This window comes from Pseudochaenichthys georgianus, chromosome 21 (genome assembly GCF_902827115.2).
Source record: "Pseudochaenichthys georgianus chromosome 21, fPseGeo1.2, whole genome shotgun sequence".
NCBI classification, from domain to species: domain Eukaryota; kingdom Metazoa; phylum Chordata; class Actinopteri; order Perciformes; family Channichthyidae; genus Pseudochaenichthys; species Pseudochaenichthys georgianus.
In genome coordinates, this window is record NC_047523.1 from 16,521,490 (window position 1) to 16,545,345 (window position 23,856).

At 39.8% G+C, this 23,856-nt stretch overlaps 1 protein-coding gene across 7 annotated transcripts in view; it reads right to left on the bottom strand.

The window, feature by feature from the left end:
* stxbp5l (syntaxin binding protein 5L) overlaps positions 1–23,856 on the bottom strand; it is a 214,687-nt gene that overhangs the window by 150,664 nt on the left and 40,167 nt on the right. For all 7 annotated transcript variants that reach the window (XM_034110236.2, XM_034110234.2, XM_071207092.1 and 4 more), the window contains exon 2: positions 23,755–23,852. In XM_034110236.2, coding sequence (XP_033966127.1) covers positions 23,755–23,852 — 98 coding nt within the window. The remainder of the gene's footprint in view (positions 1–23,754; positions 23,853–23,856) is intronic.

The window sequence follows — 23,856 nt, forward strand, 5'->3', positions numbered from 1 at the left end:
GATTTTTAATGAATGAATTGGTAAATTCCTCGGTAAAATAAGTATTTGGTCACCTACAAACAAACAAGATTTCTGGCTCTCACAGACCTGTAACTTCTTCTTTTAGAGCATCCTCTGTCCTCCACTTGTTAACTGTATTAATGGCACCTGTTTGAACTCGTTATCAGTATAAAAGACACCTGTCCACAACCTCAAACAGTCACACTCCAAACTCCACTATGGCCAAGACCAAAGAGCTGTCAAAGGACACCAGAAACAAAATTGTAGACCTGCACCAGGCTGGGAAGACTGAATCTGCAATAGGTAAGCAGCTTGGTGTGAACAAATCAACTGTGGGAGCAATTATTAGAAAATGGAAGACATACAAGACCACTGATAATCTCCCTCGATCTGGGGCTCCACACAAGATCTCACCCCGTGGGGTCAACATGATCACAAGAACGGTGAGCAAAAATCCCAGAACCACACGGGGGGACCGAGTCAATGACCTGCAGAGAGCTGGGACCAAAGGAGCTGGGACCTGCAGTGCCAGACGTGTCCCCCTGCTTAAGCCAGTACATGTCCAGGCCCGTCTGAAGTTTGCTAGCATTTAGATCAGGGGTGCCCAACCTTTTTTGAACCGAGAGCTACTTTTAAAGTTGCCAGTCTGCCGAGATCTACCACTCCAAATAGAGAGGCGTAGCCATTACTGACTGCCAGGTAAATACACACTACTTGTATAAAACTGACCTTTAATACTCCATAAAATACTGCAGATCCTTTATTTTACCTCTTTCTAATCTACACACATACAAGTATTTAACTGAAGTTACACAACAGTGTTGTTGATACAGAGTTGGAGTTTATTCACACGTCACATACTACAGTGGGTAATGTTTTCAAGAAACATTGAACAGTGCTGCCACATGATACACGAAAAAAAGAAAAGACTGAACCCTTTCTTTGCCATTATATACAAATAGTGTTGCTTCAAAAGTATAAATGAGGCTTACTAGTAATAAGACAACTCAGATCTGAAGCTACACAGGAATCTGCTGCCAAAGTGCAATAAAAAAGACAAAATTAATAGAATCAAACCCTTTTTTTGTTGCATTTTAGTCGAGTATAAAAAGAAATGCCTTTTAAAATAGGATGCAAGCAACACTAGTTTCTTAACCTGAATTGATAATAGACTATAATCAATTTAAGTTTGCATTCTTATACCATTTTGTACAATAATTATAATGAATAAGTTCAAACAAATTAAAACTTACAGCTGATTAATAACGGTATCTAACTTGAGTTTTTATTAGATCAAAAACCTGTTGAAATGCTTCTGTTATTTTTACTGTCCCCAAAAGCGCGTCGGCAGCCTCCAGGAAAGCTTCTTTCACAACTTCGCCGTCTTTGAAAGACTTCATGTGTTTCGCAAGAACGTGACTGCCACGATAAGATGCTATGGTCGCAGCCTTGCTCTTGTTGTTGGGCCTGGTGGAAATGGACTGCTGTGCATTTAGCCGTCCTTTCAGGCCCCTCCCCTTTTGGAGCGTAGGGCAGAATTAGGATGGAATTCCGTCTCGTAGCGTTTGAGCACTGTTTTGAAATGCCGTTCCTAAATTACCCTTCTTCGATAAAGCCACGCTCGCATTGCAGATGAGACAGATGGACTTTGAATTGGAATAGATACAAAATGATCATCCTCCCACTCGGAGTGAAAATGATATATTTTGGGCTTTTTTGCTTCTGCCATAATTGCGGTCTTGTGTGTGTGCAGGCTGTCTCTCCTGTTGACACGGAGAACGTCAGCGAAATAGTGCCCACTGCCCAACAGCCACGCCCCCACACATGGGGTCACGCCGGCCAATCACAAAGCTTTGGTGCGTTCAAGTGCATTATTCTGGCACGGGAAGATTATTTTATAGGACATTAACGATAAAACAGAATATTGTTGTTCTATTTTTAGACACATATCGCGATCGACTGGGAATCTCGCTGCGATCGACCGGTCGATCGCGATCGACTGGTTGGGCACCCCTGATTTAGATGATCCAGAAGAGGATTGGGAGAATGTCATATGGTCATATGAAACCAAAATAGAACTTTTTGGTAAAATCTCAACTAGACGTGTTTGGAGGAGAAAGAATGCTGAGTTGCATCCAAAGAACATCATACCTACTGTGAAACATGAGGGTGGAAACATCATGCTTTGGAGCTGTTTTTCTGCAAAGGGACCAGGACGACTGATCCGTGTAAAGGAAAGAATGAATGGGCCCATGTATCGTGAGATTTTGAGTGACAACCTCCTTCCATCAGCAAGGGCATTGAAGATGAAACGTGGCTGGGTCTTTCAGCATGACAATGATCCCAAACACACCGCCCGGGCAACGAAGGAGTGGCTTCGTAAGAAGCATTTCAAGGTCCTGGAGTGGCCTAGCCAGTCTCCAGATCTCAACCCCATAGAAAATCTTTGGAGGGAGTTGAAAGTCCGTGTTGCCCAGCGACAGCCCCAAAACATCACTGCTCTAGAGGAGATCTGCATGGAGGAATGGGCAAAAATACCAGCAACAGTGTGTGAAAACCTTATGAAGACTTACAGAAAACGTTTGACCTCTGTCATTGCCAACAAAGGGTATATAACAAAGTATTGAGATGAACTTTTGTTATTGACCAAATACTTATTTTCCACCATAATTGTCAAATAAATTCTTTAAAAATCCTACAATGTGATTTCCTGGATTCTTTCCCCCCATTCTGTCTCTCATAGTTGAGGTATAGCTAGGATGATAATTACAGGCCTCTCTCATCTTTTTAAGTGGGAGAACTTGCACAATTGGTGGTTGACTAAATACTTTTTTGCCCCACTGTATATAGGGAGGCTAGACCTATACAATTGATTTATTATGGTTTATAATTGAATGTCACTTGCACTTTTCAGTGTCAATCCGACATGAATGTCATGAAATCTAAATACAGAACAAGACTGAGTGATGAACATTTAAATGACTATTAGAGTGAACCTAAGTGGGTACACTCCAGCACCTCTATGGTGGACTCCATGCAGCGCCAGTCATCTCACTAACAGTGAAAAATAGTGAATGCCACTTATTTTACACTTGTGCTTGTGCTTGTAAGGTGGTGATTAAGGACATTTATGTGAATCTTCAGTGATGTACTTATATGTGGGCCATAATAATATGTGAGAAATTGTCGTTTTCTTGGACCTTGATGTGAAGTAAAGATTTTTGATAAGCTTTGGGTATTGCAATTTCACACGTGTACCAAAGTAGCTTAATTCAACTGATGAGTGCTATGTGATACAAGTAAGCGATGTGATGCAAGTAGCTCTTGGTCACTTTCATTTTTTCAAAGTAGCTCTCAGATGAAGAAAGGTTGGAGACCCCTGATCTAGAGCTAAAGAATATGGTTGAGGAATTGCACCTGGCCCCTTCTGATGCATGCCTGAGTATTAATGCATTATGAGATATTTATTTTTGGATTGTTACTTCTATGCTGTATCTCAATTGGCGTAGTTTTGTTCTTATAATTGCATTCAAATGCAAACAGAATGCAGTGCACTTGGAGTACCGGAATAGTGCACTCATAACGTTCATAAAGTTGTGTGTGGTATGCTTGACTCTTTCACACTCAACAACTGCTATCTTTGCTACGTGAAAACGTGGCGCAGCCAGCTGCAATTGCATTTCCTCAGGTGAACAAAGCAATACCAAATAAAGCTCTAGATTTGATACACCTACCTGTACACTAGGGCCAAAAAGAAGCCACCGTTAAGTGCAATAGGTTAATTGAGCATTCTGTAATGATTTTGTACCACTTTGTTTGCAAGCTAGCAAGTTAACAACAGTATTTGTCACTTCCAGTGAGGGCACAGCAGCTGCGTGTGATGTGAACCAACATTATAATGCAAAACATGGCAGTGTAGAATACAATGGAATCGTAATTGTGACACAGCCCTATTTTTTTTACTTTAAGTATTGTGATTTAATTTTTAGTCGGTTCTGGTTGGTTTCTTTTGTTTGCTTGTGCTCTTCCTCATGTTATATTTACATTTATATATCTAGAAATAAAAGAACAGAATTGGCTCCTCGAGAGGAAGGTGGGGTCACAACAGCAGTTAAGACAAGGCCTGCCAGGGTACATGCACTACCATTTAAGATTCACACTGATAGTCACAGATTCAAGGAACACACACATGCAGAGCTCAGACGCAGCAGAGAGCTGCTCAGTCGCTCTCTCTGAGTAAGGTGCAACAACAGGAGATATCGATTCAGCTGCCTGCAGGCTTTTTATAGAAGCTAGCACCATAATTACGACCCGTAGCCCAGCCTGCCTCTCTGCCTGCCCCACTGCCTCACAATATAGGCAGGGACGTCGTTTGGAGAAAGAGACCCAGCAGTGACAGAAGGAGAAAGAGGGGGCCAGATAGTGGAGGCTATCGTACACATAGTTAAATGGAGGGGAATGGGAATAACACAAGGAATGGTTCGAGGGGATCGGGAATGAATGAGAAATGTTCGAGAAAAACAAAATGGAGGGTGGAAGACAGTTGATAGAAAAAGGGAAGGGAAGGAGATAAAGTGTGAAAGAAAACAAAAATTGTGTAACGAAAAAGTGGACCATTATCTTTTGTCTGAAAAAAAGAGGGTTTAAGAGAAGAGGGGATGTAGAGCATAACAACATAACATGTGTTACTTATTACTGCTCTTATACACAGGAAAAAAACGTGTGTGATGTACTGAGGGATTATTAAGAGATTAAAAGAGGTCTTAAAACCTAATGTTAGAAAACATTTCCTTAATCACTTTTCTGCCTCAGTGTTGGAAAAAGAAGAAATTCAACGCATGCCTTTAATCGCTCAAATTATTCAAATCACAGCTTCGGGGTCCATGGGTTGCTGCTACTTACATTTGTTAAATGTAAATATATGAATATAATCCTAAATGCATGGGGATGGAGATTACTTGATGCACATGTGTGGGGGAGTTACATGTGTGCATAAGATTTCAGGAGCAATGCTGCCATGCTGTGTATTTCATACGAAAGTTTAACAAGAACTTATCTGAACGAATTGAGTGAAACAAACTAATTTACTACATCTCATATATACAATTTGTTATCTTCCAACGTATTATCGCTGTTCTGAAATCAGGCTTCCTCAAATAGTTTTAAGGTTGTAAACTTTATTGTTACTTAGACATACATCAGTATGCTAATCCCCTCAGTTACCCTGTCCATAGAGGTATAGAAAGATGAGACACATTTGTATGGGTTTTTTTCTAACCCTGACCTTTGACTGAGCCACATGCACATGAATTTGTACAAGTACTGAAAATTGGACATGTGGCATGTCTTTTGTGGTATTTTCAGTTTTTAGGAAATGCCTCAAGACCCACCTGTTCTGCACCGCATTTTACAGATTGTCCTTTACTTTATTTATTTCATTTTAAACCTTTTATGCTCTTAACCTTTTGTTTTTTATATTATCATATTTTATTCAATATGCTCCTTAGATATCTTTTTATTTTATTTGTTTTATTATGTTCTCCTTATAGCTTTGTGAAGCACCTTGAGATGACGTTGTTTTTAAAGTGTGCTATATAAATCAAATGTATTATTATTATTATTATTATTATTTGAATAGCGTTGAAAGGCAAAATGTTGAATAAATGAATGTATGTCCTTGACATAACAAAACCAGTGTACAGACATGCTAGCAGCTCTGTGATGCTGTAGCAATAGGCAGAGCATGCCTTCAGATAAAAGGTAGAATCAGTGTGGCAACATGTCAACAGCAACAACGCTCCATACTGCTATTTAGCAGCATGCTGCAAGTTTACAATGTTTACCATGTTACTGATGGCATGCCATGTTGCTAATTAGCACTAAAAACAATCAGAGTAAAGCCAAGGCTTATGGGAATGTCTTAATGTTGGGGTCATAAACTAAAGTATTGACTATGATTCTTATTTTGGAAGCATTAATGTCTGTACCCTATTGATTGCTATGCCTTTCGGAAGACCAACATATAGTTCAATTAGAGTTGTGCTAGAGTGTTATACTGCATTTCAAAATGTTATTGACCCTGACCAGCAAAGTGTATAGCTTTTTGTATACTCAAACGTGTTTTTACCCTACATTGACAATAAGAAATGTAAATGTCCCCTCTGTGGGACTAATAAAGGTATTCTGATTCCGATGAACTATAATCACCTCCGATTGCATTATTACAGATATTTCAATGTAGGATAGACAACTTTGACCTGCGGTAGGGCAAATGAATTATCCAGGGATCAACCAAGTCATTAGGATCTGAAAACCATGAATGTCTACGATCCACATCCACAACACATCTGTTATTTAGGGAAGATATAGTATAATGTAGTGCTATGGTTCCCTGGTGTTCAGATACTCAACTTTGTCTTTAAAATGTCTCTAAATGTGTTCATAACATTTTCAAGACTGCAACCCTTATCCGACGCATTTGTTACAAGACATATGGACCCTGACCAGCAAAGCGTAAATCTTACTGTATACTTACAATTGTTTTACCCTAGATTGACAAAAGTTAAGTTTGGTTAACCATCATTTCATCTGATTGCACTATTGTATTCATCCATTCCTTCAGAATGGCCTGTCCTCACAAGACACTCCTGTGATTGGCTTGCTGATGAGCCGAGCCTATGTCAGTGCATATTGATGATCACTTTAGGTGTCAGAACTCTTGCCTCAGTGCTGAGTGTGTCCCAGAATAAGAAGTGTCTCAGCACTTGTCAGCATCGCTAACTGTGGCGCTGCTCCAGGGCCAAACAGCAGTGAGGAAAGCTGTCGGTGGCACTCAAGCTGTTTGTAATGCTTGTCGACTGGTGGCAAAGCTCAGCCAATGACTGGGCTCATCCAATCAGTTGTCATTTTCATCTCAGCAATCATGTGCGTTAACTGTCTTTGTTTCACTGAATTGTGTGTACACCTGTCTAGGGCTGTTTGTGTACAGCTTAGTCATACCATGAGCATTGTCTATGAGCAGAACAACTATTTTAATTTAGCTTCTTCATTGCTGTTTTTCCTGTGCAGGAAATTCAGCCACTGTGTATTTGGTTAGGTTTAATTAACATCCACTGTAGGGTGTGTTGTTGTCGTGTGCACCTCGAGAAGGTTTATTAATAACCCTCTGAGTCAACATCAAGCCTGTACCCAGGTCTGTACCACAGCATCTGCTCTCATCTCTCAGTTTAGTGGCCACACTGCGCCTTTGTCAGACTTTCAAACAAAGAGGTTTTACAAACCATGGTACTGCAGTAGCATAATCTTAGCCAGGTATTTACTGTTTAAATTCCAATAACAAGACATTACAACTTCTGTACAACTCAAATGATGGTGATTACTTAAGGCAGTCGCCCAAACACTGCAGTCATCCCACCCACAACTCTCACACAATGAACAAGGTTATATGATATGTTGTCTGTACAGTTCTATGTTCTTGGACGTTGCTTTGTGTTCATCAAATAAAGCATCATGGGATATTTACTATCCAAAATGTACACAGCCTAATAGCTTTATCTAGAAAGTTTGTATGTGAATGGGATTTTTTTGTTGAACAGCATATTCAACCTAATGTATCTCTGTAATAGACTTCAACTACCATATACTCCATAGTGGAAACACCCTGAGTTATAACTTTTATTGGGATCATACAGTTATTGTTATTGGCTTTGTTTTTAAGCAGGCTAGAAAAGTTGATGCCCTACTTTTTACAATCTCCTCTAACTCAAACACTTTTTTTCCTCTGCCGTGCTCCTGCTCCCTTCCCCTCATTCTCAGTCCGTCTATTTCTCGGTGTCTTTTAGTAGCGGCTTTCAAATGTAAACTGTACTGTATGGTTGGGAAATGGTGAGTCACAATGTGGGAAGATAAATCAGCCCAACTCTGCAACGCTGCCAAAAACCTATCCATCCTCTTTCTCTCCTCCTCTCCTTGCAGCCGTCTTTGCATTCACCCTCGTGTTCACACATGCACACCTACACGAGTCGCTCGCTTACACATGGAGGCGTACATCCTTCTCAAAAGAACCTACAACACGCCTTCCATCCTCTATCTCTCTTGCCTTTTCCCTGAATTGCAAGTACACAACTGTGCACACAAAACATGCTTAGATTGTGTGCACGGCTGCACATAAACACACAGATGCAACACTGAGCTTGTTACACTGCCTGCATGTTACAGTCTCTACAGTATATAGCAGCAGGCGGCATTACGGAAGAGATTAGAGTGCTGTTGTATGGCTCATGACTCATTCACCCCAGAAAGCGTAACCCAGAGACCAAATATCCTAATTAAATGGAAGGAGGAAGGAAGGAACATTGTAAGGAATAAAAAAAAGACGCAGAAATTAGACTTGTGAGAATCAGCTAGATATAATATTTAGAATAAATTAGAATTAGAATGAATAATTAATACATTGAAAAAAAGAGCACGTAACAAAGTGAGGACTGAATTAGAAAATCATGTATGCCATTTATTTAATTTGAGTTTAACTTTCACAATATACGATGGAAAATGTGATGTTAATGATTGACGACAACACCTAACATGCTAATTGCGATGAATATCAGCCGAGATGGTAATGACATTGAGTCCAGTTTAACTAATGGCTAATTATGATTCAGATGGCCTTGCTGATACAGCATGGAAGAGCTCATGCTATTGGTCCTTATCCCTAACAAGTGGCACTCTGCTGGGACCCATGATACCAAAAGGCAATCAAACCTGACATTTAAAGCTTATAAAGCACAATAAGATTTCCTTTTCATCAAAAGTAAGTCTACAAAACCTAAAACTGCATGAATTAAGTCACTAAGGATACAACCTAATAAGAGGTATGGATAAGTGCCAATTGACCATAATGAATTATTCACCCAAAATCAACATTTGCGTAATGATAGAAAGTACTTTGCATGTTTAGTGTTAAGAAAATAAGTATTTTAATATTTTAAAGGGGCCCTACTATGTACATTTTCAGCTTCATATTTGTATGTTATGCCTCTACTGGGACATGCTTACATGTGTTATGTTGAAAAAGGTATTTCTTTTTCTCATACTGCCTGTGCTGCAGTATCTCTTTTCACCAGAGCCCAGACTGCTCTGGTTGGATGGCCAGCTCTGTTGTGATTGGTCAACCACTTAGAGATGTCCTGCCGCTTAACATATCACGTACAATGTGTTGGAGCACTAGCCAATAGAAGCGCAAGAGTAACATAGTGATGTCATTTTGTCACAGAAGTAAACAGAGGAGTTAAATCGAAGCGTTTCAGACAGTTGGGAGAATAACTCCCTCTGGAAGAAACTTTGGGATTTTTGCCTTGGCAAATCATGTACATGCACAAAAACCTATATCACACTAACCCGGCCTCAATAAGCATAATAGTGCCCATTTATACAAGTTTCAGTTCTACGTAAGTTTCCGTTGCTTTCTGTTTGTTATATGCTGTTTTACATTCAGAATGTATCACATTACTGCAATGATTAACAAAGCAACACTTGATTGGCGCACGAAGCAAGGTTAATTTTAACCTCCTTAAGTTGATCGATATTGTCCATGCATGTATGTGTGTGTGCATGCTCCTTGTGCTTTGGGCGCACACAATAATCACCTCCAATCTAATCAGCCAACAACACAGCACACCAGAAATGTCCATTTAGAGGGAATTCACTTTCAATTTGAACACAGCTCCTCTGCTTTTCAACGCACATTTTGCCCACATCATCCACACCTCTGTCTCGCTCTCCTTTATATCCACTTCTTTTAGGTCTATTTTCTAGATCCACCTTTACACAGCCTGGACCGGCAGTATCCTCTTATCCGTCTCTGGGAATTTGTTTCTCCCTGATCTGCCCTTTTTATCGTTTCTTCTCATCTTCCAGGGGCCAGAAGAGCAGATAAAATAAGCACCTATCGGCTTGAGTGCTAGATTGAGAAGCCAGGGGAGATGGCAGCTATTGCCTTGTGTTTCGGCCAATCTACACTCAGCACTGAGGTATGACCTGCATAGAAGATGGTGTGGTATGAACTTGAAGTCACCAAAAACACTTGTTCAAAAGGCGGCACATACATATAAAGTAGGCTAAATTCAGAATCCAAAAATACTTTGTCTGTAATATACAAGATCATAAGATAAAGAGGGGAAAACAAGTCACTTTTAGTTTAAGAGCACAGCCCTATATATTTTTAAAAGTGGATGTGTAAGCCAGAGGAGTTTTATGACTTTACAACAGACCAACTGATATGCCGGTTGGCGTGTCGTAGTATTAATCTGCAAATTGGCCATTACTCATATTGCAGAGGTCCCTTTGGGATGTTGTCCACACAACCGCTTAATCGTATGAAACCACTGACTGTTTGAGCATGTGGCTCACTATAGTCGGCAGAACAATACCATAAGACCAAGATGTGTTTTTTGATGTCACCTGCCAACAACTTTGTTTACTTTTCTAAGAGAGCGTGGTATTTTTTATTTATTTTCCCCACATCCTCAGCCTACTGATAACACAGGTTGTGAGGTGCAGATGAAGGCCAAAACTCTGGGACAAATGTATTGTGGGTGGCATGCTGCTCCAAATCACAGTGGTTTTCAACAGGCCTTTTGCTCTCTAAAACATGGCCACTTTTAGGCAATCAAATCCCCGAGAAATTAGATGAAATTCCTGGAAATGATACTCCGCTCTCATAATCCGTTTCACTCGGAAGCTAAAGATGCTGACACTTAATATTACTGTTGGCATGCTGTTGCTGTTACATGTAACAGATATGTGCCCAATTGTAATATTCAAGTCGTTTAGAACCTTTAGATGCATGGTGTCCTGTGGAACCTATAGGAAAACCACCTGTTTTTTTAGCTCCAGCCTGCAATACCTCCGCCAACAATGAGCCCCCCACACCCTTGCCCACTGTATAATTCCCCTCCCCTTTACAGAAGTGGTTCCGAAAAATCTCTAACACCCGCAGTACATTTGGCCAGAATCAACAAACAAACAAAGACTTGGAGAAAAAAGTCCCTTTGTCTTCACAATCAGATGTCTAAACAAACCGCCTGGACACATCAGTGGCTGACTGCTGCAGGCCCGGGCGATGAGGTGAGGAATCAAATCAACAGGGGAGGCAGCTGGCACCAGTAAAGCCCCTTGGCTAGGGTCTGTTGTTTTGCTGATGGACAGAATGAATTAAAGAGATATGATGTGCTACGCTGCTCCGTCTCACCAGGTGACACCGTGGTGACGGTCACAGCACCTTTGCTGCTCACCAAGGACAAATCTGTTGCTGTTATCTTCATCACAGCAGTGACAAGAAACAGTGTTGTAGGTGTTTGGAGAGCATGTCCTTGGAAAATGCTGTTTTGGCCCAGTGGTCTATATCTATTCTTTGTTTGTCTTCTTTTATCATGAGGGTGAACACAATAGTTGGTTCCCATGAACTTGATGCACTTGAATTGGGGATAATATCATAGGGGAATGGGTTGCTCCATTGTATTTAGTTGTGTTATTGGACAAATGAATATCATTTTCCAGTTTCTGCTATTCAATGTAATATATTATGTGAATATAATATCACATTTCTGCTGTCATGCAAGACCAGCTTTTGTTCTTTATACAGCATCCACATATTATCTCTGGTGCGCGTGATATTTGCAAATGAATGTTTGGCTTCCCACTGTTTTACTTGGGCCCAGACAAACAAGCTCCCTGTGCAGTGCCTGCAAACGTGCTGATCACATCATTCTGCATCATCTGTCGGACCCCTGCCAGCTGTGCGACAGGATGTAGCTGCATTGTATTCACCAGTTGTCTGTGGTCATATGAACAAAAAAAAGTCATTAGTAAATATGCAGAGTGTGCAGTTGTTAATTGAAGTAAAACGGTATGGTTTGTTCTTGTTTGCAGCTTGAGCAAGTATAGATGAGAAAAGCAAGAGGATCATGATTTTGATCACCAGCAGTTGCATTATTAATGTGTATGTGACATGGTTAACTCCAGTGTGAGTGCAACAGGAACCAGTTGTGTTTCATTGGGGCTACATTTAAGGAAATCTGATAAAGAAAACATGAGAGAAAACATAACATGTATAGTTGCAATGTTTTGGCTAAGGCTTGAAGTTTGCATTTTGTTGAAGCAATTAGGTAAAGTATATAGTATGTGGGAGACACCCAGCAATAACTAAATGTCAGTCAACTACCATGACAATCTCCTTAAAATGGTCAAAATGTTTAAAAAGGAGAAGATTAGTTCAGAAGCTTTTCCTCATTACCGTCCCCATTACGTCTTGATGTTTCAATTCCACTATAATGCAACACACAGACATAGATCTAACAGTCCTATCTTCAATTGACTTGCAATGCACACAGTTGTCCACGTGACATCACTGTGCGCTGAGATAAGAATGCAGAGCAGCTCATTGTCTCTTATCTGTCACACAGACTCAAAAACATCCTTCTATTTTTTTCACTGTCTCCCTCCTTATGCTTTCTCTGCAGCTGATGAAGTGAGCTACACATTATGCAATGTGTTTACACGTGGCAACACAGCGGGAAAGTCATGCTCAGTATGCAAACACACACCTCCTCACCATCACGTGGAGTAAACATCAAGTCCCAATATCAAAAATCACATCATTCAAAGGGACATGTAATCTGATCTAATTAAAGACTTAAATATCTCATGTTCCATTGCATTGGCCGAGCGGCTAATTCCGTTCCCAGGATTTCTTGCGGTTTGAGATAATAACGGAATGACTGCGATCCAGTCATTGCCTGGCTTCATTTCCATTCTTTCCACTAAAATATAAATGTGGCTGAGTGCGAAGAGAAGACAGAGAAACCAAACTGAACATAAAATCATCCTGATTAAGATGATTAGAAGGCTAAGTAGGAGAATGAGAATACAGTCCACATACAAGATGGAATAAAGTGTGTAACAGCTTAAAATAATTAGCCTCCTTAGGGTTTACTGGGTGGGTGTAATCTTAATGGATTAAAGAGGTTCATCATACAGAAACTGAATATAGGGCATAGCAATCTGATGACATTCGCTGTCAACCTCCGTTTATTTTTTGTAAATCAGAGCATGGGATGCAAAGGGCTGCAAACATTGCTCCGAGGTTATGTTGACTATAACAGAAGAACGTATGTAAGAATATAAATACTTTCCAATAGAGATGGACAATAAATGTGCGATGCCGTCTCTATAATTAGCGGTTAACATGTTTCACTACACATACTGTAAGAATGTGGCCGTTGAAAACAGCAAAAAACACACAATATGAACTAGTTATTTTCAAAGAAGACCTGTTCATTTGATACGAGACAGTATAAGACAAATATATCATCATACATTAAAGGGTTTTTGTCATTTCTGCTTTTATCCCCTTTAAAATGTGTTGTTCACAGTAATCCAGGGTTGTTGAAAGAAAGCATAACGAGAAGATTTGTGGATAAATGACTTGGATTTGGTATGATTATGTACAATGTGTCAGTCTGCAACTCTTCCCTTGATTTGCGCTGCAACATAAGCTGTTATTTTGCAACAGTCTGGTGCTGGTCACACACATGTAGCCAGTGGCTCTGACGTGCATAATTGCATTTCGACAATGTGCCTGACTCCAATTACATTCTGCAAATGGATCATGGACCCGCAGTTAATTAGCTGAAAGGGGGAAGCCTTCAAACACCATTGTGTGAATGCCACTTTCTGCTGTCACAAAAATAGACTTTGACTGTCAGTTTCTTCGGTACCATAATTGAATGCCCCTTCTTTACTTCACCTTTTGTTTTCAACCTGTTATGGTAGGATATTTAAGGCTCACTTACTGTATATGCATCGACACATACACACACACAAATGCATGAAGGCACACTGACTCATAGAGGGCTCGTTTTTACATTTAAATTCCACTCGTGCAGAAAATAATTTCACTGTTTGTTTATTTGTTTATTTGTTTGTTGTTGTGTGGGAAAATGTGAGTGTTTTGTGAGCTGAAGGGCAGATGAGTAACACATCTCAGCAGCACTGTGACTTTAGTCATAAACTAAATACTATTTTATTTACACTACATGTCCTCATAAGTAAACATCAAAGTAAATGTTTTCCACAATGGCACATGCCTCCTAAGAGCGGGCCAGTTCTCTAAACTATCTCCCATGCCCTCTTTCTTATGGCTTTTCATTCATCATAGAAGCGTTGTATTGACCTTTGTGCAATAAGGTTTAGCAAGCGTTTGCACATGAGATAAAGGCAAAGGTCAGCCTGCCTGCACCAGCCTAAGTGACGCCTTTTTTCTTCAGAAAAACTACACCTACTTTTAGAGTGGGATAAAAAGAGTGATGCTTGTCTTCATGTATGGTTGATGAAAGTCAGTCTTTGCGTATGATGGTCTCAAAATGGTCTGATCCCTGTTGAGCTATAAGCGTGTCCTGTTATATTGTATACACTTCGCAATGTATTGTTTAGCAGAAGTAGTCTGACTACCAGTGGCATTTCCTACACTATTCTCAGTGCAGCTATTTATAGGCAGCTGACCTTTCATTCCACGACAAACCACCCATCCCTAGCAGAGTGGACGAAAAATCAAAGAGCAAAGACAACCAAGGGGATAGGAGATCAGGGATAAAGAGGATGGAAATGATGATGGAAATCATTCTATGACAGTAGGCCATGCAATAACTTGTTAAATGTTTGAACTCATGTGCAAATGTATATCTAATATCACCTAAAGAACATATCTAGGATTAAAAGACTAATGTCACAGCAGGATTTGGAAAAACTTGTCCATGCTTTTATCTTCAGTAGACTGGACTACTGCAATGGTGTCTTCACAGGTCTCACTAAAACATCTATTAGAAAGCTGCAGCTGATTCAGAACGCCGCTGCTCGAGTCCTCACTAACACTAAGAAAGTGGATCACATCCCTCCTGTTCTGAAGTCTTTCCACTGGCTTCCTGTGTGTCAAAGAATAGATTTCAAAATACTGCTGCTGGTTTATAAAGCACTGAATGGTTTAGGCCCAAAATACATTTCTGACCTCCTGCTAAACTATGAACCATCCAGATCTCTCAGGTCTTCAGGGACTGGTCAGCTTTCTGTCCCCAGAGTCAGAACTAAACATGGAGAAGCAGCGTTCAGTTATTATGCTCCAAATATCTGGAACAGACTCCCAGAAACCTGCAGGTCCGCTGCAACTCTGACTACTTTTAAATCCAGGCTGAAGACTTTTCTTTTTGCCGCTGCTTTTAATTGATATATTCATATCTTAAACTGCACTAATAATGTTTATTTTATTATCTTTGCTTTTTAATGACTGTTTTGAAATGCCATTGTCTTAATGTCTTTCATTTTTGTAAAGCACTTTGAATTGCTTTGTGTTGAAAAGTGCTAAATAAACTTGCCTTATATGTTACTGTTATTTTTGATAAAATTATGTAAAATTACAGCAATCAATCATGATTATTGTTATTGTTGTGTCCTTGGGCAAGACACTTCACCCGAATTTGCTCCTGTGGGTAATGTCCACAGTAATGACTCTTACATGTCTGATATGTGTAATGTGCAAAGCGTTTTGAGCAACTGCAAAAGCGCCCTAATAAATAATGTGATGCATTATTATTATTATCATTATTATTAACCCACTGTTGCCACAACAATAATATGGCTCAGAGTTCAGAGGCAGTTCTGATTGCAGTCTTTCAGTGGAACTTTCCGCATACTTTCCCATGTTGGCTGGGCAGATTTTCCTGAACTATTTTGATCAAGTTACTCACCATAAAAACTCCCAAAACACCAGATATCCTCCCTCTCTTGCTTGCTTCCTCTTTTTTTACAAATAGAAGTGTATGGTCAATGGAACACAAAAGCCAAAGCCCTTGAATTGCTTCAATGGAAGTTGCATTGTGTCATACTTTGTGGTGTTATCAAAAAGCTTATTGTTATTTGAAAAACAAAGATATAATATTGAATATTATCTTCTGCTGTCTGCATGTTATAAATGGCCTATGATTTAATACAAACAAAATAAGTTTATAGATGCATGAAATGTACAGGATATACAGTTAAGTATTACAGGATGTATACTAAGTTCAGTTGAGCAAATGGGTTACGCATAACACTTTCAGACTAAGTTAATCGCTGAAAAATCCCAGACCTCTGTTATATTTGTATCTGGATATGCATGTGATCTCACCAAAAGTGGAAGTTTCCGCAGGCAAACATGCAACATCTGCTGTGAGTATTCACTTGGAGATAAAACCGGGAAACACTCGTTAATGAGGTGGTGTGCATGCTAAAGATAGGAGAAACCACATGAAGCTTTTTTTAAAAAGTGTTAACTCTATGATTAAACGGAAAAAGATACTTTGCCATACATCTTTCTTTTTTCAAAACACAGTGTGATGCTCATATTACTTTCTCTCTAATCCAGGAGGATACTACTGGATGGAGCCATTCATTCTATTATCGTGCACACAAGGGTAAAGTAAGGATAAAGTGCATGTGCGGTTAAGAGCAGCTTAATATTGCTGCTTCATCCTTTTTCTAGCAGAGCAGCATTTCTGCTTGCTCACCTTTTGTGCTAGAGTAAAACCTGCCATTACTCTAGTTTTCAAATAGAGGGCTGCAAATCCTATTACGTGTAATTCAATCAAGACCGCGTGAAGTCAGGACTTATGTCTCGTCGTGATTATGTGTGCTCATATCTATGGCAATGAGTCTGTGAGCTCATGTTGTGAGTTTGTGGTGATAGAAGGGATGTAAGTAGAGCATGCTGGGCTCAAATACACCCAACACATGGTCTTGTTAGTATCTGAATGTAGCCCTGGCATCTTTCTGACTGTAAAATAGTCATCATGTATGAAGGCCTGCTCACACAGTCAGCAAAGCCAATGACACAGTGTGACAACGTTGAATGCTTAATTGATGACTATCTAATACTATTGTTTTTTCAAACTGGCACTGCAACGCTGTTCTGTCAAACACCGCAAGACTGTGTGATTAATAATGGACTGTAACTGTAGCTGTGTGTTTACACGGAGTGACCGCCTCCCATCGTCCGCTCACGCTCCATCGGCGACCAAATTAGGTTTACTAATTGATTGCTGCTGTTGGTTGAACATGCGGCTGCTGATGAGTTTATTTCTGAAAAGTAAAGCTGCAGAAGACTTCCTACCTAGCAACAAGCAGGAAACTGCTTTCGACGTTGGATAACTTATCACAATACTCAGCAGTGTCAGCACATTCCTGGGCGAGGCAAAAGCCTTGGCAGTGCCTTGAGCTGATAGAGGAGGACGTATAATATCAGCTTTAATCAAGTCTATTAATATGCCCAGACATTATGAATCAGTATCAAAGATATTCACCAAACAACATGCTTCAGTATTATTTACGTACACTTTGTAGCCAGTTTTTATACTAGGTAAAAATGATAATAGTTTAATACACTATTTTGAGACTTACCATGTCTCAAAATAAATATTGTTTGGCCCATTTAGAAGTTGGGGACAGATTCATTTGATTCTAGGATTCTGTAAATAACATAAACTCTCTCAAATTCCAGATGTGTTAGTGATGAACAGTGTATTGTAAATAATTTCTGTTGAGTGTTGTAGATACTTTTATAAAGCTTTGGATATGTTATTGGGGTGTTTGTATATGTTATTGGGGTGTTCCATTTCATATATCTACGTAAGTGAGTAAAATTAATTTGAATTGAATTTGGCAATGGTTTACCGTATTGCTTTTCACGTGATAAGTTGATCAATGAAAACTGTCATATGATTTTATAAACAATCAATTTTTATCAATAAGAACCCTCTTTCTGTCCTCTTCCATTCGTTTCCATTTCTCTCTACCATCGCTAACCTCATTCGTGTTCTCTTCTCTCCGATCAGATTGACTGTTATGAGAACTGACTGTCTATCAGACTCTGGGCAATTCCATTACCTGACCCCCTTATTGAAACTACATCCACTTTCACTGCGCAGACACAACAACCAACACTGTGAGAGACAGACACACATGTGCACACACTGGATATAGACACAGGTAGGCGGCACACATGAATGCACACTGAGCAAGCAGACACAGGGGTTTAGGCACAGAAAGAAACATATTACACACACACACATACACTTGACATGCTGTTTGTCACTTCCATTTGGTCTGACCGTCTGAATAAACCAAATCTCAGCATATGTTGGTGATCTCGTCCCAGGCAGGAGGAGCAGTGTCCCAGGAGCCCACTGCAGAGAGCCTCATTGCCAACCCACTGCGCCAACCCCGATGACATCGTCACTATGCACCATTCACTGGAGCAGGACCAGGCCTATTGTGATTGGCTCATATGTTCATACATAATATATGACACTTTTTAAAAACTGCAGGTTATAACAATACGGTCCAAAATAAAGTATTATTGTAACAGTCAGTCTGCTCAGGTTTGTTGTTCTGTTTGTTGTTCACAAGTATCAGCCATTATAAATTAAAGATAAACAAAGAGGTCTGATGATTGCATTCATTCTCCAACAAAAAACATATTTTCTCTCTTTCAGCCAACAGACAGCTGATACTTGTGACATATGATGGGTACATCTGTATAAGACCAGTTGCTTTGTTCCTGGAAAACAGCGGACAGCACCATTAGACGTGTGCTCGGTGTTCTAATGCTTCCTTTATCTCATTCTCCCTTCCTATAACTCTATGTATTCCTCTTCTTGCTTCTTTCCCTCACTCATTTTTTTGAGAATTTTCTCCAACCCTGACCCAACTCCTTGGTTGTACATTAATACATTTGGCCTATGAGTTGGGTTCAGGGGCGGGTCTAGGGGGGCCAGGGGGGCCAGTGCCCCCCTAACACTGGCATCTGACCCCCCTGTGGCCCCCATAAAAATGAAAAGTGAAAAAAATGAAAAAATTATGATTTATTACCAGTGTTGGGCAAGTTACTTTTAAAAAGTAACTAGTAATAGTTATAGTTACTGCTTTCAAAAAAGTAACAAGTTACTTTATTAGTTACTAAATTATAAAAGTAACTAGTAACAAGTTACTTTACTTTAAAAAATAATAACAATACAAATACAAGTGTTTGTGTTGTTCTGTGGCACAGTAAGAGAAAAGACAACTCCCCATCATTGTAGCATAATGGAAACATTAACATTATGGATAGATTACCGGTCCTCAAGCGAGTACTGCAAGATATAGCCTAAGAACGCAATGGTGAGAGATCTATTGAGGCACGTGGTCTGCTGGCACAGTTGGATCTAGAATTCATTGTGCATCTTGTAACACTCCGTAAAGTGTTTGCAGAAACAACATTTCTCTCTGACATGTTATAGTCTTCATCCCTTGACCTTTCAAAGGCTGTGGATTTAGTTGGATCTTTAGTTCAGACATTGAATGACTTCAGGCAGGAGTCAGTTTTTGATAACTTGTGGGATGAAGTGTTGAACATTTCTGAGCAATGTGATACTGCAATACAGCCAGCAGCAAAATGACAAAAACGACTGAGCTCTAAACTTGCTGAAAGCTTCGTACTGACTACTGTTGGACAGAGAGAGACAGAACAAGATAAACACGGGTTTCGTACAGCCTTTTTCTACCCTGTCATTGATCAGATGCTCAATGAGCTTAATAGACAATTTTCAAACACAAACTGTGACATGATGAATAGCATCCAAGCTCTTAACCCCAAAAGTAATGCATTTCTGAAGGAGACAACTCTGTTTTCATTTGCTCAGTTGTATGATGCAAATATTGAGGACTTGGGGCATGAGCTACATCAGTTCAGTAGAATTTTAGTTAGGAAAATAAAGACTGGGATGCAGAGACCTGATAGTACAGTGGAGCTTGTTCAGTTCATTGAGCCTTATAAAGAACTGTTTTTTGAGCTCTTCAGACTCTGCAAAATAGCAGGTTCAGGTTATTTATTTGTACCCGTAGGTAGATTCTGTTTGCAGAGAAAAATACAAGGGTTCCATCCTGACACTAAAAACAAACACAAACAACAGACACATCTCTAATAAAGGACTTGTAAAAGTACAAGTATACCCTGCTCAACCAAATCTCAAAAATATTTAAAAAACATTTTAAGAAGGAAAACACTAGTACAAACATGGACATTCAAAATTCACAATTCAAAATTAAATAAATAAATAAAAATAGGCATCTGTGTGACGCTCCTATGATGTGTTAATGTGTGCAATAGCTGCTGGGATAAAACTGTTTTTATACCGCTTCGTTCTACTCCTTGGGACAAGTAACCTCCGGCCCGAAGGAAGAAGCTTGAATTCTGAGTGCAGAGGGTGGGAGTCATCGTCTAATATGGAGCTGGATAACCGCTGTAACTGCCTGAGGTACAGGGTCTCCAGGTTTAGCTGTGGCTCACCAATCAGCCTGCTGGACCACTTTATGATCTGACTCAGAGAGTTTCTGCTCTTCAAAGTCAGGTTACCAAACCATGACATTAGTGAAAAAGACAGAATTGACTCGATAAAAGCACGATAAAACATAATCATCATGGTTTTGTCAATGTTAAAATAGGACAGTTTCCTAAGACAATACAAACGCTGGTGCCCCCTTTTGCACACAGCTTCACAGTTTGGATCAGAGCTCAATTTTGAGTCAAGCATTAGCAGTCGCAATCCCAGTCAGTTCTGCTTCCTGTGAGCGTAGTTTTTCTACATTGAAGCTGGTCAAAACTTTTCTCAGATCCACCATAACTGATGAGAGACTGAGCAATCTGGGTCTGCTTAGTATTGAGTCAAGGAGGTCAAAGGCTTTGAATCTTGACTTATTTGTTGATCGGTTTGCCAAAAATCACAAAAACCGCAGGATTTTGTTGCTGTAATGTGACATTTTGGGAAGGAAACTACAGCCTGGGATGCAGACACCCTTATGTAAAGTAGAGATGTAACTGTTCATTGCCTTTATTTTTATATGTAAATCTGTGTGTTTTCCAGATATCACGTTTATTAGAAATGTGACGGAATAGACGAAACTGATTAGTGCGCGTGCAGAACAGGTGTGCATTCTGTATTCAGTCTTCATGTTTGTTAAATAGCCTACGTGTCTGTGCTTATGGGAAATAATACATCTAAAATCTATGTTTTCTATCTGTATTTTATTTCATTTAAAGTCAACATTTAAGATTTGTAGACTTTTACATTAAATCCTTTTCTGTGGATTTAAAAATGTATATTTTCTGGTACTCTTGTTGCGTAAACTTGTTGATCGGTTTGCCAAAAACCGCAAGATTTTGTTGCTGTAATGTGAGATTTTGGGAAGGAAACAACAGCCTGGGATGCAGACACCCTTATGTAAAGTAGATATGTAACTGTTCATTGCCTTTATTTTTATATATATGATATGGTGATAGTGCAAAAATGGTACTATAACTTAAGCTGAAGCTAACAGTAATAACTATAAGATATATCTGAAATACATAAGTGTCCTGAAACAAATACCAATAACTGTATTGCATTGTTTTCTTATGCCCCCCCCAGTGACCCCCCCCAGTCAAATTGGTCGAGAACCGCAACTGGTTGGGTTTTTAAATAGTCTGGTCTTATGCCTTGTATAGTCCTTTGAGTCTTAAAGTCTCACTTCAGACAAAACACGGAGCCTCTGCAACGTCACATCTTGAGATTTTGGAGTGAAATGAAATGTACTTGTTAATTACATCATGAAAGAGAGGTGAAAGGTAATAAAGTTGAAGCTATATGTAGACGTGGCTGATAAATAACAGAGTAGTTGTATCTTGTTTAATTGACTAAATAAATCACTCCATACCTTAACTGGAGCCAGTATCTAGGTTATTGACAAAAATGTTTTTTTTATGACAAAGCTAGGACACTCCCTGGATGCTAAGATGTATTGATCACTCTTCTGCCTATACGGACAAACACACTTGGAGACACGCATGCCTACACACCGCATACAGGAAAAAGGCACCTCCCACAGAGAGCCCACATAACTGCAGCCCCACACCGTTGATCAATAGTGTCAGCTGAATATTTACTTTTGAGCCAGCGGAAATCAATACAGATATCTTAACGGGAACAAAATATATATATATCTGCCAAATAGTGTTGCGACAGTAGAAGGCAGCGGCTTACAGTAGCGGGTCAGTCACAGCAGAGAAAGAGTGCTAGCCTAAACATTGTTTTTCTTTCACAAGCTGAAATGAAAATCTGGTGAAATGTTTCAAATATCCTTGGTTGTGAGTGGAAGACTGTTATAGCGTTGATGCAGAATATAATAGGAAAAGGCAGGGCTTACTATCGTACTATTCATGTAGTAGAAATGGAGCATGAGAAATTCCTGCAGTGACTACCACTGTTCACAGTTCTTATACAGCTAACAAAGAAAGGAACATAGAGAGCATTTGAAAAACAATAGAGGAAAAAGAATAATCAGAAACCCTGACAGAAAATGGCAGGTGGACGTTCAAAACCCTGGAAAGATAGGGGAAGAACATAGAGAAAGGCAGTGAAGGACAGGGGAGGGATGAATCGAGTAAATAAGTAGGAATAAGAAGGTCCTCTAGACAGAAGACGGTGGAGGGCGAGGCAGAATGAGAAACAGGAAAATGATGTGAGAGCGTGCAATTGCGAGAGAGAAAAAAGGGAGATAGAGAGTCAGTGACAGGCCACATGGGAGCAGATGGAGGTGTGTGCAAAATCTCAATAAGGGCTTCAATCCAGCTCAAATTGCAGCCTTGCTTCACAGTCAGGCATTCATACTGAGGAGCATCATTTCCCTCTTTTTCAAATATTCAAACAATGCCACAATGCCTTTATTTCTTTGTTTCTTTATGCAGTGAAATCACTCTGTCTGTACATCTATTACCACGGCAGGACCAGCAGCACTGTGGCTGCAGCAGCATCAATAATGGCTGGCTTCCCCTAAAGGCACACTGGGAACTCTGGGTATGAGGGTGTAATCTCCTACCTGGGTTGCACTTACACGTTCTCACCCGTCCCTGTGACGGGGGGACGGGCTTTTGGACGGACAGTTTTGAGCCTGCGACATGGCAGCCAAGCAACATGACAAGGCTGAAAGAGGGATGGGAATGGGAGGATAAAGGTGGAGGGGAGGAAGAAGGAAATGAAGGCCCCTGCCTGGAGACAGCAGTGTTACAGGTTAATGTCCAAGTTGATAAATGATTTGCTGTGAACAATGTAATTTATTCTCGTACCAGTATAGGTCACAAGTATCTGTCTTACTTACATTTAAGGCCAGTGTGCATCTGTTATATTTAGTGCTCAGACTGGCAAAAAAAAGAATCCCTTATTGCAATTACTTTGACTTGTATTGCGATAACTAAATTGGCAGGATTAAGCATTTATGCATCTAAATGCTCATTATTATTTAAAAATACATCAAAATTATCATGGCATGGTTTTTTATTTAGGATATTTACCAAACAAAGATATTTTGTTGGGACTGAAGAATACGATTCGTAGACTGGGATATCTCTGCAACTCCACAATACTTAATGAAATGTATATTTTAAAACATATTAACAAATATTGTGCTTACTGAATTTGAATATTATTTCAAATTTCAAATGTTCAAATATATTTTATATTGCAATATCGAAAGAAATTGTGCCACCCTGTCTCGTATATGGGCATCTCAACTTGTAAATTGCAAGACTGTGTCTCGTGTGTCCCCAGACAGGAGGAAGACAGGAAGGGAGGAAGGGAGCAGATGAGGGTTAAAGGATACATCCGCACGCCGCCTGTCCTGGAGCCGATGGCCAGGATCTTCTGCACGGGGTCAAAGGCCAAAGCAGTCGGCTGGTAAGGGAAACCGTGACGCACCGTCTGC